Source organism: Zonotrichia leucophrys, chromosome 2, assembly GCF_028769735.1.
Source record: "Zonotrichia leucophrys gambelii isolate GWCS_2022_RI chromosome 2, RI_Zleu_2.0, whole genome shotgun sequence".
Lineage (NCBI taxonomy): Eukaryota > Metazoa > Chordata > Aves > Passeriformes > Passerellidae > Zonotrichia > Zonotrichia leucophrys.
Window position 1 is genome coordinate 51,423,565 of NC_088171.1, and position 17,415 is coordinate 51,440,979.

Below are 17,415 nucleotides of genomic sequence, written 5' to 3' on the forward strand. Positions count from 1 at the left end.
AGCAAAGGCATCTTAAAGACAACTTTTCAAAAAGCAGATTTCAAGCAAGCTAGCTTTTAATTCTTTTTCCCCATTGCTTATCACATTATACAGACCCATGATTCACAGCAGAGACAATTTATCTAACATTGAGTCACTTGGAAAATTGACCATTCAAACAAATTTTGTAATAAAGAACATAAGTCTGTCCTAAATGAAATAAAAGTCTGTCATAGAAACAGTCAGAAAAGTTTAGAGCTCTGAAAGAAATTAGTTCATTGCTGATGTTCATTTATTTCTTAGCTGGCTGACAAACTCCCAAAGATGTTCAATGCAGAACAATATTTTCCTATGTGAGCTATATACTAGAGCCAAAATTGGATTATTTCAGAAGACAAAAGCCAGTGCAGATAGCAGGAGGAAAGGGATAAATCGCTATTAACATTTTTTTCTCAGCATTGCTTGGTCCTTAGCTGAACTCTAGCACAACAAATCTTCATGCAGAGAACAGCACAGAAAGTATAACTTTATTTTATTTATAGCTATATCTATGTCTATGTGGTGTTTAAGACTGGATGTGGCTCTTAGTACCATGCTCTAGTTGACAAGGTAGTGCTGGGTCATAGGTTGGACTTCATGACATCAAAGGACTTCTGAAACCTAGTTGATTTCGTGATTGTCAGGCGACTATAACACTACAATTATATCAACTAAATGTTGGTGTAATTAAGAAATTGTTTAGTTATGCTGACACAGTTATAAGTGAGGAAAAACAAAGAGAAACCACCAGCACATCTATGTCATGAGATTGGATGCTAAGTCAGACTCTTCCAGATTCAGAGATATTTTTTATGACTTATATAGCAACTTATATACAGAAAAACAAGTATTAATGTTCCATCTCTAACTGTGTAGCTCAGATTTTCTTGTGAATAATCTCATTGTGAAAGCTGAAACATGAATAATAGCTGCACTCTCCCATCCTGCAACAAATAGCCTCATTTTATCACATTATTTCTTTTCTCTCTTTCAGCATATAACTGTAGTGGGAGGTTATAATGGTAGCCAAATAGCTCCCATCTCTACCAGCATTTATGCTTGTTTATGACTTATTTGGGAAAGGCAATGCTCTGGCTCAAATGCTCAGAGCAGCAATCTATCAGTTGCACTACACCCGTCTGTGTAAGGCAAACCTGTGTTTTGTGTGCAGGAGAGGGTGAAACACTCATAGCATCTGGCAGGAGACACTGACCTTGGGAAAAGCTGACAGTGCATCCTCTGTACACTCACCACACATCTTTGCCTTAATTCCAGAGCTCTTTACTTATACAGCTCTGCCTATAAGTCTGAAGTATCTGCAGATAAAACCAAGTCTAGGATATTTAAACTCAGTCTCTGCTGCTTCTAAGTATACCTCTTCTGTCAAAAGAGGTTGGCCAAGTTTTCGGGTTTTTTTAATCCTGCATGTCCCCACTGTTCTGTGGAAGCAAAGTAGCACCAATGCTTGAGGAACATGAAGTTTTCCTACTTGCTTGTTCCATGTGCCAACCTGGTGCAGACAAGCTCCTTGTGAGGCATTGGTTTCAATGGGCATCTAGCTGAACTCTAATATGCCACTACCATGCATTTTTCAGACAAATCTCTATTTTTATTAATTCCTCAATTTAATTCTATATAGAATCATAGAATAGTTTGGATTGGAAGTGATCTTAAAGATCATAGAGTTCCCAAGCTTCCTGTCGTGTTCAGGGAACTCCTTTCACTGCTCAGTGCTCCATCCAACCTAGCCTTACACCCTTCCAGGGATGGGGCATTTGCAACTTCTCTGGGCAGCTTGTTCCAATCTCTCACCACCTTCACAGTAAAGAATTTTTCCTTAATATGCAATATAAACATCCTTTCTTTCAGTTTAGAGATATTCCCCCTCTGTTCTGTCATTTTGTACTCTTGTAAAAAGTCCCTCTCTGCCTTTCTTGTAGGCTCCCTTCAGGTACTGGAAGGTTGCTATAGGGTCTCCCCAAAACCTCTTTTTTAAGTTTAATTTCCAGCTTGCCTTAAACCATGGCAGTATTCTGAGCAGAGCAGGAGAGCTAACCAGGTCTGCATTTTCAAGATGAAGCCAGTAAGAAAACCAAAATAAATTTCTGAAATATTTACTTAATGTACCAATGCTGTTTGAGAAACTGTCAAATTAAACTCTCAAAGAAGTCGAAAGCTCAGAATTTGGCTACTCTGGGAGTAAACATCCAGAGCAGCACAGGTACTCTAAGGATATGGGAAAAGTGTATTTGTATATATGGATTCAGTCTGGCTCTCTGTGAGGCTGCCCCCTCTCTACCACCAGCACAGCCACCTTTCTACCAAACCCAGCTGCCCATTAGCATCAGAAACAATGAAATAAGCTGATTTTTTTTCTGAAAAAAGCTAGCTGCTCAGTAAAGCCAGGGTGATCTGCTGTCCCCATCCCTGTTCCCTGAGGAAGCTGCCCATTTGCCTTATGTCTCCTGCTGGGCTTGGAACTGCTGCCTCTGCAAATGATCGCTGCAAGAAAAAAATTATTAAGTTGGAGAGCACAGCGTTACTTTTTTCCCTCCTCTCCATCTACACATGTATGAAATAAGCCAATTAGGTATTCTGAACACTTTAATTAACAAATTAGTTATGAACTGGAAAAAACGGTCATGCTTTCTGTATTCATCTGGCCATGGTAAATTAACATAAGCTAATGATGCCTTTTTTAATGCAATTACTTGAGCTTCACTCTCTACAGACTTTGTTTCTTGGATTGGGTTTGGAATTAAAAGGCTGATGTCTTTCCTTTCTAAACTTATTTTTTCAACACATGAGTCTGTCCTGGATATACACTGGCACTTTTCTTTCCTCTTTGTGATGCTTCTTTTTCCTGCACCTTCACCAAATTCACTGTTTTCTTGCAATAAATATTTTAATGTTTTTTTCAGTGCTAGTGCAAATATTTTTGCCTTTTTTAAGAACTATTTCTACATCTAATAGGTATTCATGAAAAATATTCCATTAGGCCAGATTATTAAAGCACAGAAAACATCTTCTGACATCAACCAAGTGGCAATCACAGTTGCGTTCAAAAGGGGGATATAAGTGTTTGTGGAGCTGAGGTGGGTTGAGGGTTACATTACAAATCAAAGGGGGCTTTGGTTTGAAGGTGAAGAATAAACAAAACTGATTATATGGTAGAATGTGAAGCAGATAAAAACAGACAATTTTATATCTTTTTTAGAAGCAAAAATGAGTTGAACCCAAATTCTTTATCAATTTTAAAAGAAAAACAAAAAAAAAAAAAACAACCCAGAGATAGAAGCTAATGCTACACAAAAAATTAATTATTAATAATACCAAAAGGATATGTTACTAATAAAACAAAAAAGTTTTCATTTACTCTCACAGGTAACAGTGCTCCTAAAAGAGTTATGTCTTGAAATGAATTTTAAAAAAATTAAAAATACAAAAAAAACAAAACATAAAAACCCTCAAACCACATAGAGAACACCCCCAATAAAACACATCAATTGCTTGTATTCTCTCTAAAGCATTCCAGAAATATTGTTTATACTGTGTGCAACACAAATAATGCTATGGCACAGACAAACATGCCTTTTGGGGTCTATTTATAAACGAACTCATAGAGGCTTATTTTTTTCAACCATAAGTAACTTTCCATATTTTTAACTGGATCATAAATTATTTCATACATAAGGGCTATCAATTTGTCCTGACTTCTGAAAACCTAGTTTGACCTACACTGTTCATGAGATGGTTTTAGCAAACATACTGAAGTGGACTGTAAAACTTGTGTTTTTCTAAAGCACATATTTACAGAAAGAGATTTGCAGTTCATTTACTTATTAAAAGGCAACCATATTTTAGTGATTTAGCTCAGCAGGAGCTCTCTTACCTCTATAGCTTTTGTATATCTATACAATACTAAGTGGATAATGCTACTCTCATGATTTTACCAGTTCTCTTATGCTACCTCTGTTTATTACTCTCAGGATCTTGTCTACCTGCAAAAGACAATATATGCTCTAACCTGCATAGTGAAAACTTCCAAATCACTGCCAACTCCATAACTTTTTCCTAAGAGGGTTTTAGTCAAAATACAATGAGTTGTGTTGTGTAAGGATATTCTTAGTCAGCTCAAAGTTGTTGTTGTCAATGCATGGAGATTGCAGTATTTAAGGTGTTGCTCTACAGTGTGCCTGCTAACTGTTCATTTGGACAAATGTTAGCTCAGAGGGAGCACCTCCTTAAGATTCATATCCAAACTAAATTCTTGGCAAGTCCTGTGAAGGTACAAGCCCAGATTGCTCGCACAATCCAAGCCGATGCTGCCCCTTCCACTTTCACTATGCCAAAAGCAAAACTACATAAAACCCTTCTCATACTCCATTCTACAATAGTAATAAGGAATTTGAGAAGTTGTGATATTCATTATAGTATTGGAGACTTTAAATTGAAGGTAAAAAGAGCCTAGACTAGGTGTCCCTAGAATCCTTCAAAGGCAAGGATCTAACAACCATTTAAAATTTATTTTAGTAGAACTGTTGCCATAGATCTGATTGACTTACTGGAAACAATCTGGGGAACAAAAGAGCCATATCCCATTATAGATAAATTCTTCCATCTTCCACACAGAAGGCAGAATTTAAGACTCCATTGAGAAACAAAAACAAACAACCTTGTCACAATTACAGCTATGCCAACACTTAAAATTTTTGATGCTTGTTTTATAGTCACATTAACAACTGTGGTAACAGGCCAAGGTCAGCACACTGATTAAAAGGTAGCCTGAAAGCTTAGATACAAGTGACACAATGGTGCTAGAAAGACTGCTTTTTGAACATCAACTGCTCTACAGATGTTTTCTTTCATTTTATGTTATCAATTTCATTGGTACCATCAGGTTCCCTGCTAATACTGGACTTAAAACAGAACCCCTGGGTACCAAATTTCCTCTTTTTTATTCCACTGTGCAAAAGATAATTTCCACCTATCCAGAAATTCATTATGACCTTCATACTTTCACTGTCTGCTGGGATTACTTCTGAAGTTCTGAGACTCTACTCAGTTTCAAGCAGCTTCCAATTATATTATATAACATTACATTATGTTGAAATAATGTAGGGTTTCTTCTGTGAATTAAAATGGTATGAGACAGGCAGCATTAATTCTCGTACTAGTGAGAAGTATAGGGTCCAACAGCTTGGGAATCATTAAAAGCAAGATTGAGAATTCATTATATCAAACATGTGCTAAGAATCCTTCTCATGATGTGATGCAGTCCCTTGATCCTATTGATGGCAGGTCATAAGATGTTAGACCTTTTCACCTTGACATCACATATGAAAAAGTTACTGAGGATGGATATTAAAAAGCTGTAGAATGAACTTATTGAAAGCTCTCCTATTCTCTGCTGCCACTTTAGCTACTAAGCTAGCAGCAATTCAGACTTTTGTGGGAGAAGAAGTATGACAGAAATGGAAGGACCTGTAATCTTTTTAGATAGCCTACTAACCAGATTCCAGTTAAAATTTGATCTGCCAAAGACTTAATGGCATGTATTTATGTGCCAATTGGGTTGACTGCAGTACCAGTCATTTTAGAAAGTAGAAATAATTTTTTTCAAAGATTAAAACATCCCCATATTCTCCAAATTGCACACTGAATCCTTTAACATACTTGGACTTGCTTGGTTTACACAGGAGGAGGATTTGAGCTAATAATTGACAGAAAACTCAAAATTATTTTTCTTAAGAAATCCATTCAAAGCAAAAAGTTTTAGGATTTTATAGCATTAAAATATTTCCCAATGTTTGCATATATGTATATATAGATTAAAATGATAGTGACAGACACAAAAAAAGAAAAAGCCATTCCCCTCACATAAGTTACAGACATGCCAAAAATAATTTGTACCTTTGTTTTACTAGCACTAAACAGCACAGCAGATAACTTTAAAATTCAAATGAAAAATATGCCAACACTATGATACAAAGCACTAAGACTTAGTTGTTTAAAATTAAATATTGTCTTACTACCAAAAGGATAATTTTATAGAAACTGACTACATCCAGCTTTGTCTGAACAGTTGCTAATTAAACTGTTTAAATTTTTAAGTACAAGTCTTTGCTTATAAGCCTTTAACATAATTCAGGAGCCACCACAAACCAAACCTACATTCACTACGAAATTCATTGCATCCTTCTCACTCCACAGAAATTTTGTCACAGTTGAATTTCAAAAGATCTTCACCCCCTTGTCTTTGCAGGCCTGATGGGAATGGCAGCACTTGCTCTATCCAGCATTAACTCCAGTTAAATCTGTTGATAAGTAGTAGTATATCTAGTAGTAGTAGAGTTGCTCACAAAGAAAAGCCACAAATTTGTCTACATTTTCCCTACCTCTTTACATGATTATAAAATGAAAATATTTTGGTTGCTTTTTATCAGCTGCTACAATTAAAAGTGCCCAGGAAGGCAGGAGAAGGATGGGACCCCATGAAACAGACTTGGGGGTCCTTGAATGAGAGAGCTGGTATAAAATGCAGACTTGCATTGTTCCCCCAGGCTCTTTGCGATAAAGGAAATACAGATTCATGTTATACTGATTATATAAATCAAAGATTCTTACTCACTGACATGGAAATTCTGGAAACATGGAAAATTTAATATGCATAGGTACAAAGACACTGACAGACCTTTAGGTAACCACTAAATATTTGTTTCTACAATCAGTATTTTTTCCTATAATGAAAAATAACCTTTTCCACCCCACCCCCACCTGAAAAAAACACAGGATATTTCTCCTTGTTTAACAAGAAATAAGGTTCAGAACAGGAACAAGCAGTAATGCAGAAGAACAACCAAGTAAATTGATTTGGAGAGTATTTTAACATTTCTAATCAAATTTCTGTCCATAAAATCTGCACTTGATTTGAAATAAGTATAGATACTAACCCACAAGTCACTGAAGGCTTACAGGGGTCTAAGTAGAGAGATGTGGAAAATGCAAAATATTTTCACAAACTGACACAGAAACCCACCCTGGCAGCTCCCAGATCAATGCTATTCCACAAATACTTAATTTTATTTCCCTAAATCACTAGTTACAGGATTTGTAAATGAAGTGTTTTCAAACATTAGAGTAAATTCATGGATGTTTCTGCTTTTGAAGCCTCCTAAAAAATGCTGAAAATATTAAATTCTTTTTGGCATGCATCCTTCCAATTGCAACGTTTATAGCAGGAAACTGTACCACAACAACTACAGTGACAACTCCAGCCCCCTTAACAACATGATGTGGCTGTTCAGGGAATCAGTGCCTTAATCAATGGAATAAAATATCCCATCTATTCAAATAAAGTGTTTTGCCAGTCTGGAGTGAAGTGTCATGAATACAGGAAAGAAAAATAATTGGGTTGGAGAGTAGAATTTTCAAATGTGCATTTCTTTAATTTAAGGGGTCTGGGGCTAGAGGAGGGGGAGTTCTTTCCATTTAATGACTTGAGCATAGTGTGGTTTAAATAGCACATTTGATTTGGGAATCTATTAGCTGATAATGACTCCTTGGAGAGAAAAAAATTAGATTCACTTATTACTGGTTTGATTAGCAATATCTGTAATTCCGTGAAGTTGTAAATAGCTCAGTATTAAAACTGAGCTATTTTCCATCACTTGCAGAAGCATAAACACAGACAGACAAGTTCCTGTGTTAAACATACTCCTGAATTCTGCAGTACTTTTACTGCCACTAGAATTAGAAAAAAAATATTTGTTCATGTACACAGAGCCTCAGTTTTGAAAAGTATTTGTGCTATGCTTCATAGATACTAAGAAATGGATAATGACAATCTAGCAAAGTTGCTATTTAAACAAAGAGATGAAATTGCTATTTAAGAAAGAGGTGCAACTACATTTCCAATGAGGAAATAAAGCCAGTGTTTGATTAATGACAACACTGATCCATATCAGTAAAGAAACATCATTAAAAGAAACTGCACTGTAGTGATTTTAAGGGTAAGAAAGGGAAAGGTAAATATAATTAAAAGAAAAAATGAAATTCCAAATGTCAATCTGCCTTTCACTTAGAACAGAATAAGTAATCTTGTAAACTAAAAGGAGAAATACTCATCTGAAAACAAAGGAAGATCTGCCCATGAAAGCTGATGCTAAGTTGTGTTTTATTAAAGTGGTTCTAGTGGCCTTTTTTAAACTTAGAACTGGAAATAGATATAACTATAGTCATACAATAGAATTCAACCTAAACAACATGCAGTGTTTTAGAATTGATCACCACTCCTTCCATCTGATAAATATTTAAAGACACAACTGAAGGGACCTGACAGCCTCCCAAAACACAGATCCAAACACACTGCCACAGAAATCCTCAGGACTGCAAAAGACATGTACCAAAATGCATGGAGCACTGAAATAAAAGCCTGGGAAAAACACACTGCCACAGAAATCCTGAGGACTGCAAAAGGCATGTACCAAAATGCATGGCGCACTGAAATAAAAGCCTGGGACCAGCATAAAACAACATCTATTCTAATTCAGAAGCAGCAAACCGTGTTATCTACTGGTCTGCAGGCCTAAAACCAAAGAAATTGCCAATGCTCCTTTTGGCCACAGTCTTTGCATCAGATCTGCAGGCCTGTAGCACTAGAGCTCACCAGTCATATTTTCTCTCAGCTGGTCTTTGGCTTCTGTTTAGCTCTCCTGCAATAGCAATTTTTTAACAACCAGTAACATAACCTGATCTCTTTTTAATTTAACTTAGCTATGTGATTGCATGGGCTATGGTTTACCAGTATAACAATTCTGACATATTTCTGTACCTATCATACCTATTCTGCAAAGAATCAACTGGTATTTTATAAAAATATAGAGCAGAGGACCACAACCATGGGATGACAGCAGAGGTATTAAATGTACAGGCACAGGCTGACATCAGAAGAAGCAGGACTATGAGTAACTCACTGTGTTAATTGCTAGTTGTTAAAAGAAAGTAACTCTGGGCCCTGGCCAAAGCTGATTTTAGAGAGCAAAGAAAAAACAAAACACACAAACAAATTAAAAAAAAAAAAAAAACAAGGAAGGAAATAAAGAGATCAAAGAACAAGAATTCTATACCTGTAAAACACAAATATGCAAAGAAGTTACAGACCAGTAAACCAAGAACAGTGTCAGGCCTCTGAGAGTACCAATAAGTCATAATTGCATTACCCAGTGGAGAACCCACTCACCCTGCCAGTGAGCCTGAGGGTCCCATTTCAGCCTCCAGGTAATACCTGAGCCACATCATAGGAATATCTATGCCTGGACCTACCCTATATTCTTCCCCACTTACAGATTATGCTTCCTGGCTTGATATTAGACCCAGTTCACTTCTTCCTACACGATGACCTCCACACAAGTGGCAGAGCTGGCAGTGCTACCAGCACTCTTTGTGGACAGGGAATGGTGCCTCAGTACCATTAAACCAGGTAGGCCATGGAATTTATGCACCTATTCTTCCAACCACTAAGTCTGAGGCAGCTTTGTTACATCTGAACAGAGAAATATTACAGACACTCATTGCATTACAGATATATATGCAAAAGCCAAAGTCCCTGTGGTGATAGAAAAAAGCCTGAATGACAGCAGTCATTGCTGAGGTGGGAACAAGTTACATCAACAAGTCACATCAAAGCTGTTTATTTTTGCTCCAACCATGACCTTGCAAGTACCCAAAGCAGAGATGTGCCCAATCACCTTGTGGTACCCAAACCCTTTTATGTGAAGTCAGTGATGCAGCTGTACTGTATGAGTCCATTGACATCAGGCATGTGGCCCATGCTGCTGCACATTACCAGCAGTACCTTTCTCCCTGCAGTGAAATTAGTCTCCCATACAATGAAAGAGAAATTAATTCAGTTCATAAAAACAGTCTGTTCAAACAAGAGTAAATAATAGCATTCCACATAAAACACATTTTCACATTAAAAATATAATTCATCACTTTTTGAAATAACCAAACATTAACGTTGAGAGCGTCCCTTACCTCCTCGCTTGTTTAACTTGGCGTACCCTGGCACATAGCTGCTTGTCATGGATGATGAACTGCTGAAGGAGGAATGTGGTAATGCTGAGACCAGAGGTTCATCACACTTTTCTGAAACACAAGAAAACAGATTCACTTTATGCTCTTAATTATTCATGTGTATTAAGTGACAGTGTGCCCTTTATTTTCCCTCTGGGTGATAACACATCCTTTTTATTCTTGTACATGTGGAACGCATGTAGCTACATCACAACTTTTCAACAAAAAAAATCCCCTACAACCACAAACCAACAAAACAAACAAAAACTCACCTCAAAACCACAAGAAAACCCACAACAAACCACAAACACATACACTGATATGAGAAAATAAAGATTTCAACCATTGAGAAAATGAGATAATGGTAATATCTAACCATGAGCCATCACCCTCCTTGGAGATACAGCAGTTGAACAAAAAAGCCTACCCTGAAATATCTGGGATGTTTTGGTGAAAAAAATCTAGGGCTAAAGAAAAGTATTATCATGACAGCTTTCTAAGAAGCAAATAAGATACACGTTTTCATTTCTGTAATAGAAGTGCTGATAAATCTGATATAAAAAAAAGAAAATAAATTAGGGAACATTAACAAATGCTTATGAATTATCAGATACAACAGTTTCACTGAAAAACACCTATACTAGCTAATCTCTATAATTCATTTGAGTACTTCACTTCCATTTTACCCCGCTATAAAGAAGATTAACTTGGTATTAGCAACTAAAATGGAAAAAAATCAGAATCAGTATCTTAGCCTTCCAAATGAAGAAAAAGTTGTAAATCAAATCTTCTTTTGTATTATATGAATTAGAATGAAGAGAAATGGCTTAGGATTTTTCAAATACCTAATTAATGTACTGCCTTTTGTGAGAATTTTTGTGGATGATTCAACAGATGGGAGAAATGTGTAACTTAAATTACTCATTTATATCACAGGTAAAACTAAAAAAAAGCCTAAGCCTACAACAGTAAGCCTAACTAATCTTTTTAAACACATGCACTGCAGCACAGTCTCTGATGTAAGTGGAAATACCTTCAATTTATGAATCTATAAACAATTAGGTCACCATAGGTGGTCTACAATAGGTCTAAATATGCATAAGAAGCATATTTAATGCTCAGCCACAATACCTAGTTTTGGTACAATTAAAAACCAGTTGTTTGATCAGACTGGATCACACATGAAGATGAAATTAATCCTACCTTCTAAAGAACTTTAGGAGGGAAAAAAAGAGGATTCTGAGTGCATCAAGTAATATATAATGCAATTCTCCTAAAACATACAGTCTCATGTAGTGAAAAATAAAATTACTTTTACAGGAATAGAAACCGAAGTGCAGAAATACAAAAGAACATTCATTCAGGAATCAGTATTTTGACATTTAACAAAGAAAATAAGTGTCCTTCACAAATGTCCACGTTAACCAACATTAAGGGGAAAAAAATTCACACAAGCACAAGCAAGAATAAAGGGCAGCTGCTTTGAACTGAATTAAAGGATAATTCCAATGACTTTCAAGTTCACTACCACAGTATTTAATGATGGAATTTTGACAAGGGAAGATTAATGGTTTGAAGCATTGTTGTTTATACCACAAAGCAGAATGATCGATTTCCTCCTCCCTCTGCTCTGGCTGCAGCAGAGCAGCACATTTGGTCAGGAACCTGCAGCCAGGTGCTCCTCACAGCCCACCCCTGCAGCAGCACACCAGGGCTGCACTCACCTCTGCACACACCTGTGCTTTCACATTCTGGGTGCCAGGCTGCTTTTGTTTCAGCCAAAGTGGTGCAAGGGTAGAGCTAAGGATAGGAGTGAGCAGCAGACTGCCACAATTGCCAACTATTTTCCTAACTGCCATAATCTTGTAAATGCAGAACTATTTGACAAAGTTTTTCTCAAGCATTTTTTTAATCTATTGGTTTAGTTTCTGTAGATCATGACAGCTTTTCAGCTTGCAAACTGCTTGTGCTGACACTTCTTTTTCTGTGCTACCTAGCTAGAAGTTAATTGAAGGCATTTGCCATTAATCCTGTTGCCTAGGTAAAAGCTGAATGAAACATTTAAAAGTAGAAAAACATACAATCAGAAGGTTTTAAAAGTACATAACAATCTTTTTATACCATTTTCATTTGCTTATATTACATAAGCAAATGAAAATGATATAAAAAGATTGTGTTATATACTTTTTTTACCCTTAAGGGAAAAAAAAAAATTCTCATCAGTAATGAAAGCTAAGATTAAACATGCACCTTTGTTTTGTTTCCTGATGGGTTTTAAATATATTTTGCAAAGTAAATTGTTAGGTTTATACAATTTTCTGCCACCCAGAGTTTCAAACTGGGATGGGAAGAAAAACCTGCATCTTCCTGGAAAAATGTTTGAATGGTAAAAACTTTGTTACAAAAATTGTGTTCAGCTTATGCAATTTGATTTATTACTAATATAATGGGAGGCTACTGCTCACTATAGTGTAAAAAATTGTGAAATAAAAGATTTATCTTAAAACATAAACAAATATTTAAAAAGTTATTTTTAAAATGTAGGCAAACTCTTAATTTCTCAACAGAAGTAAACATAGATTTTTGACATTGGGCTCAGAAAAAACATGACAGATGAAAAAAGCCTCTCGCAACAATAGAAGATCATCAGAACTTCAGATCTTTTACTGGTTCCAGTAGCTATTGAGAAAAACCCCTCCTTTTAATTTGACAGCTGTTATATTTGTGCTACTACTGATGATTCACTAAAGAAAATATGGGAAATTTATTTGGAATGAATACCAGTTTCTAAATCATTCCAGGTCTGCCTTATCTCTGTTTCACTAACTCATACTCTTGGATTCAAAAGAATAAGACAGAGAAGCTTGACTTCGGAAAAAAAAAAAATAGAGGGGGCATCTCTCTATTTGCCACTGTGATCACAATTTTTACAGACAGTCATGAATATACTTCATGTGATGCATATGTTTTTCTGAAATATTTAATCTGAGCTGCCTTAATTTGATTGTAATCATCAATACTGTGGTGGGGGCTAGGAAACAACCCTGAGTTGATACCACTTGCCCTCATTGTTGTTTAGAAGTGCAATCCTCTCCAATGTCTATTTTGACACACCAAGTAATAAGAAAAAAAACGTCACTTTCTCATTGTTCTAAAAAACCAAACCTCCCAATCTGCCTGCTCATTCAGGTTTTAAAATATGGGAAATTCACCATAAATGTGTATGAATTACAGGGAAGGACTATATTTCAGATTAATAGACTTAAAAAAGTTATTACATCTCATCATTTACTCCCAACTTTAGGTCCAACAGAATAAAAGTTAAAAGACTGCTTACATAAACTAATATTTCTAGTCCTGTATGAAAGTTTCACTAAATATACTGCACTATTTAAATTCCCACCAGAATATGAAATACTGTTTTACCACAGATTTAAGAGAGAAAAAAAACCCCCAAATCTTGGGATCCTTTTGTTCGTCCAGCAGTTTTAGTTACTTCCTGCAGAATTCAATTTTTTACTTAGCAGAATCATATATACCTTCCTATTACTGAGATATAATAGCCTTCCCCATATAAGTCAATGCACTGTGCCCTGTTAATCAATTACTGAGCACACTCTCCTGCCAGCATTGCAGCAGCAAAGGAATAAACTCTCCTCCATACCATTTATCTCAGTGATATATTAAGGGCCAAGGCAGCTCAGGTCCATTTAAATGTTAACTTTCTGAAGCAAAAAGACACTTCCACTCCACTCTATTCTGTTTGGATCAAGAGAACTGATAACTTTGTCATAGCAGTGATGACATTTGCTACTCTGACTTCCCTATTCAGAAGGAAATAACAAGTATATGTCCATCAAAAACAACTCTTCTTAAGATCATAAAAATTAGAGCAATGGAAGGAAGGCCACCTAATATCATTAAACACAAGTGAGAAACATCTGCAAACCCCAATCTTCAAATTCCTCAAGACCTAATAAAGATCATGCTGTGCACTTGCTCTGTTCTTACATGTTTTCTCAGGCTCCTGGCTATAGGAAACCAGATAGCAGATGAGATGGATCTCTTGTCCCAACAACTGCAGCCTGTCATATTTCTGGTGGTTACAGTCAACAAAACAAAGAAAATATATCTGCCCATTCTTTCCTGTTTTACAGTCTATTAATAGCTTATTTTTATATCCTACCCATCATGCTGGATAAAATAAAAAAGGCCCATCTCCTATTTTGCCTGCAATTGCTTTAATTCCCACTTACTAGTCTATGAACTATTTGGGGAATAGGGGCCACAGTATTTGAAGGGACAGCTGTTGACTGCAGCACAAAGCAGACCATGTACTCTCAAACTCTCTTATCAACCCCACAGGTTATTAAAGTTTATCCTCACTATAGCAGTCACTTCAACGATTTTTGATGGGCAAAGCAGAGTAAAATACCTTGATGCTTCACTTCACAGAAGTCTGTTCAAAAGCTTCCTGATCAATAAACAGGTCACCTGTAAAGTTGCTGACATATCTTATCAAAGTATTCTGAGTAGATGAAAAAAAACAATCTTCAGTTCATTTGTGTCTTCTTGACATTTGTATCTAGCAGTAGGTTGGAATGCATACAAACTATCTAAAAATGCTAAGAAATGGGAACAATATACATTTATAGTTACAGGTAGTTTCAATGAATAATCTGGAGCTGCATCAGAAGGTCTCCCAGAAGCTCTTGCAAAGAATTTGTCAACAAAGTAAAAAGACAGCTGTGTGTGTAAAGTGGTTTTAAAAATGAAAAATATTTGGATACTGATAACCATAACTCATCACAAAGTATACTTCTGAATAGGAAAGCTTTTTACATCATATGGTCCAGTGTGCATGGAGGAACATGCCTTTAAATAAACACCAAATCCACAATTTACTCCCCCTGTTTTAAAATTTTCAGTCAAGATTTCCTCTCAAATTGTAATCTAGGACAACAATTTTGCTGAGGGATAGATCTAAGACATAAACATGCCACCAACAAAAACTTTACTAAAAAAAGCCCCATATGTTTATGTCAGAAAAGAAGAACTCAAAAGCTGAACAACTTAGATTCAAAAAGGCAAATGACTGCTATGTCAATATTGTATTCTGAATTAAAAATAACCATAATAAATCACTAGCAGAAGATGAAAGAGATGACTCAATCTGTATTAGCACTGAAAAGAATGTCATAGCCAAGAAATATCCAAACGCCTGACTAACTAAATGTCCTAATCAGCTTTCTTTTATACTTGACAAACAGAAAATTTACAATACAAACCACAAAATCTGAACTATTGACAGTATATCCAACTCATTAATTATACGAGAATGCTTGTCAAATGTGGGGGAAAAATGGTTATAAACAATTTCAATCTTTACTTGCAAAAGACTCCTGCTTTAAATATGAATTCCAAGAAAAATGTTAGGGAGCAAGGGAGAGAATCTTGTCATCTGGGTTTAATTTGTTCTGTGTGCTAAATACAAGTTCGCTTAAACAAGTTTTTCTCCTCCAATTTGAATACATAATTTAACTGTAGTGTACTGAGGAGGAAGAGTCAGCCACCAAGCACTTCTGAAAAGCAGTCAGGAGATTGCAAGGGCACTCTGAAACGTGGGTAAGTACATATGGGAACTGCCATTTCTCCAATGACAACCAAAAGGAATATTAATGCAGCTGGTTTGGATTGCAGTATATTATTATGCTAAGACAGCCTCATGTTCCATATAGCACAGGTAGGTTTTATAACCCAAAATGAATGCTAGAACACACCAAGTTTAATTCACAAGCCTGTGTCTCCCCAAAGAGTAGGAATAAATAAGCACAAGCTGCTAGAATATTTTATGCACTGTTTCAAATGAACTTTTAAAGCGATGCAAGCCAAAAAGCAGGAGGTACTTCAAAGCAGCTCATCATCAATGGCAGCCCCTCTAAAAACCAAACTTAAAAGTGGGTGTTATTGAGCACAGACTGTCAAAGTTTCATTTCAACCTTTGCTCTGTGTCACAACCCTGCTGCCCAGTATGATATACCTCTATCCAAACTTCAGATCATTTGTGACAGGAATGCAGGTAAGGGCTAAAAAAAGCTAGGTGGGGTGTACCTCATGCTCTCAAGTACTTAAGGCAGAAAGAAATCAGTGAATAGTTTATCAAAGACAACCTTCTCTTATGGAGAAAGGAAATATTTGCCTGTCAGGTATTTGCCAAAGGTACAAGCTTTTGGTACATTTGAGGTTGTTCTAACAAAAAAAAAAAAAAAAAAAAAAAAAAACCAACAACAACAAAAAACCCAAAAAAAGAACCCAACCAAAAAAATCTGCCTTTTGCATGTTGTATTGTGTTGGAATACCGTTCAAAGAAAACCCACCACATACTGCTACTTTGTTTTTCTCTTTCTTAGGATAACAAGCTAGGTTTACTCCTCCCCAAATTTCTTGGGCCTCTTTATATAGACAGTAAATAGGGATGATGGCTGCTAGAGTAGAAGCTCAATTTTTTTACCCTCTTCTGTCCCACCTATTTTCCATATCACAGAAGCTGGCAGATTCTCCACGACTGACATTTCACACAACACCCTTGATGGACTGTTAGGGAGTCAAATTCATGTTCAACTTCATGAGCAAATGAGCCCAAGTGTCCCTGAAGCTTTTCTGCAAGTATTGCTCGAGCTCAGCTGTAATCTAAAAGACTAGAGCAGCTTTTATTGATTGCCTAGGATGTTTTATATTCCACTTCAAGTTGCACACCACCAATAGAGGTAATCCATTGTTGCTCAAAAGGTTAGCTGCTGCTGGAAAGGAAGAAAATGTAGCAGCTCTTTTTCCCCCTCCAAGGTAAAGCCATTAGTTACATTAATTTGGTGGTCTTCACACAAACCATAAGCATTAAGTGTTCATGTTTTGAGGTTTGTATCAAGCCTTTCTCTAGACCTCTAAGAAAAGGAACAAGTTTCAGGTTATGCCTTTTTTTTGTGGTGCTTACTTTGCTCAGAGCAGTGGACAGGCAGTGAGATCGTTTTTGTTCTGGTTCTGAATCAGGAATTCATCTCTGGGCAATACTGAATACATCACCAGAACTATTTCTAAATCTGCATGTGGATGCTCAAAGACTGTACTTTACAAGATGTTCCAAAGGATCTTTCTACCTGAACTTCATTTCTGATACCAATTTTTTTCTGAAAAATTGACCAGCTTTTAGAGAAGCCAATGACTGATTAATCTGAAAGGTCATGGTATGGCTACAAATTTTGATTACTACAAACTACTATCCTGTTCCATCATAAGGCCCAGGCAATTAATAAGTAACAAAAC

At 36.3% G+C, this 17,415-nt stretch overlaps 1 protein-coding gene across 1 annotated transcript in view; it reads right to left on the reverse strand.

Annotated features, from left to right (window-relative positions):
* The window catches only part of CNTNAP2 (contactin associated protein 2), a 1,031,263-nt gene that overhangs the window by 704,499 nt on the left and 309,349 nt on the right, over positions 1 to 17,415 (reverse strand). Inside the window, exon 2 of the mRNA XM_064704986.1 lies at positions 10,057 to 10,167. Coding sequence (XP_064561056.1) covers positions 10,057 to 10,167 — 111 coding nt within the window. The remainder of the gene's footprint in view (positions 1 to 10,056; positions 10,168 to 17,415) is intronic.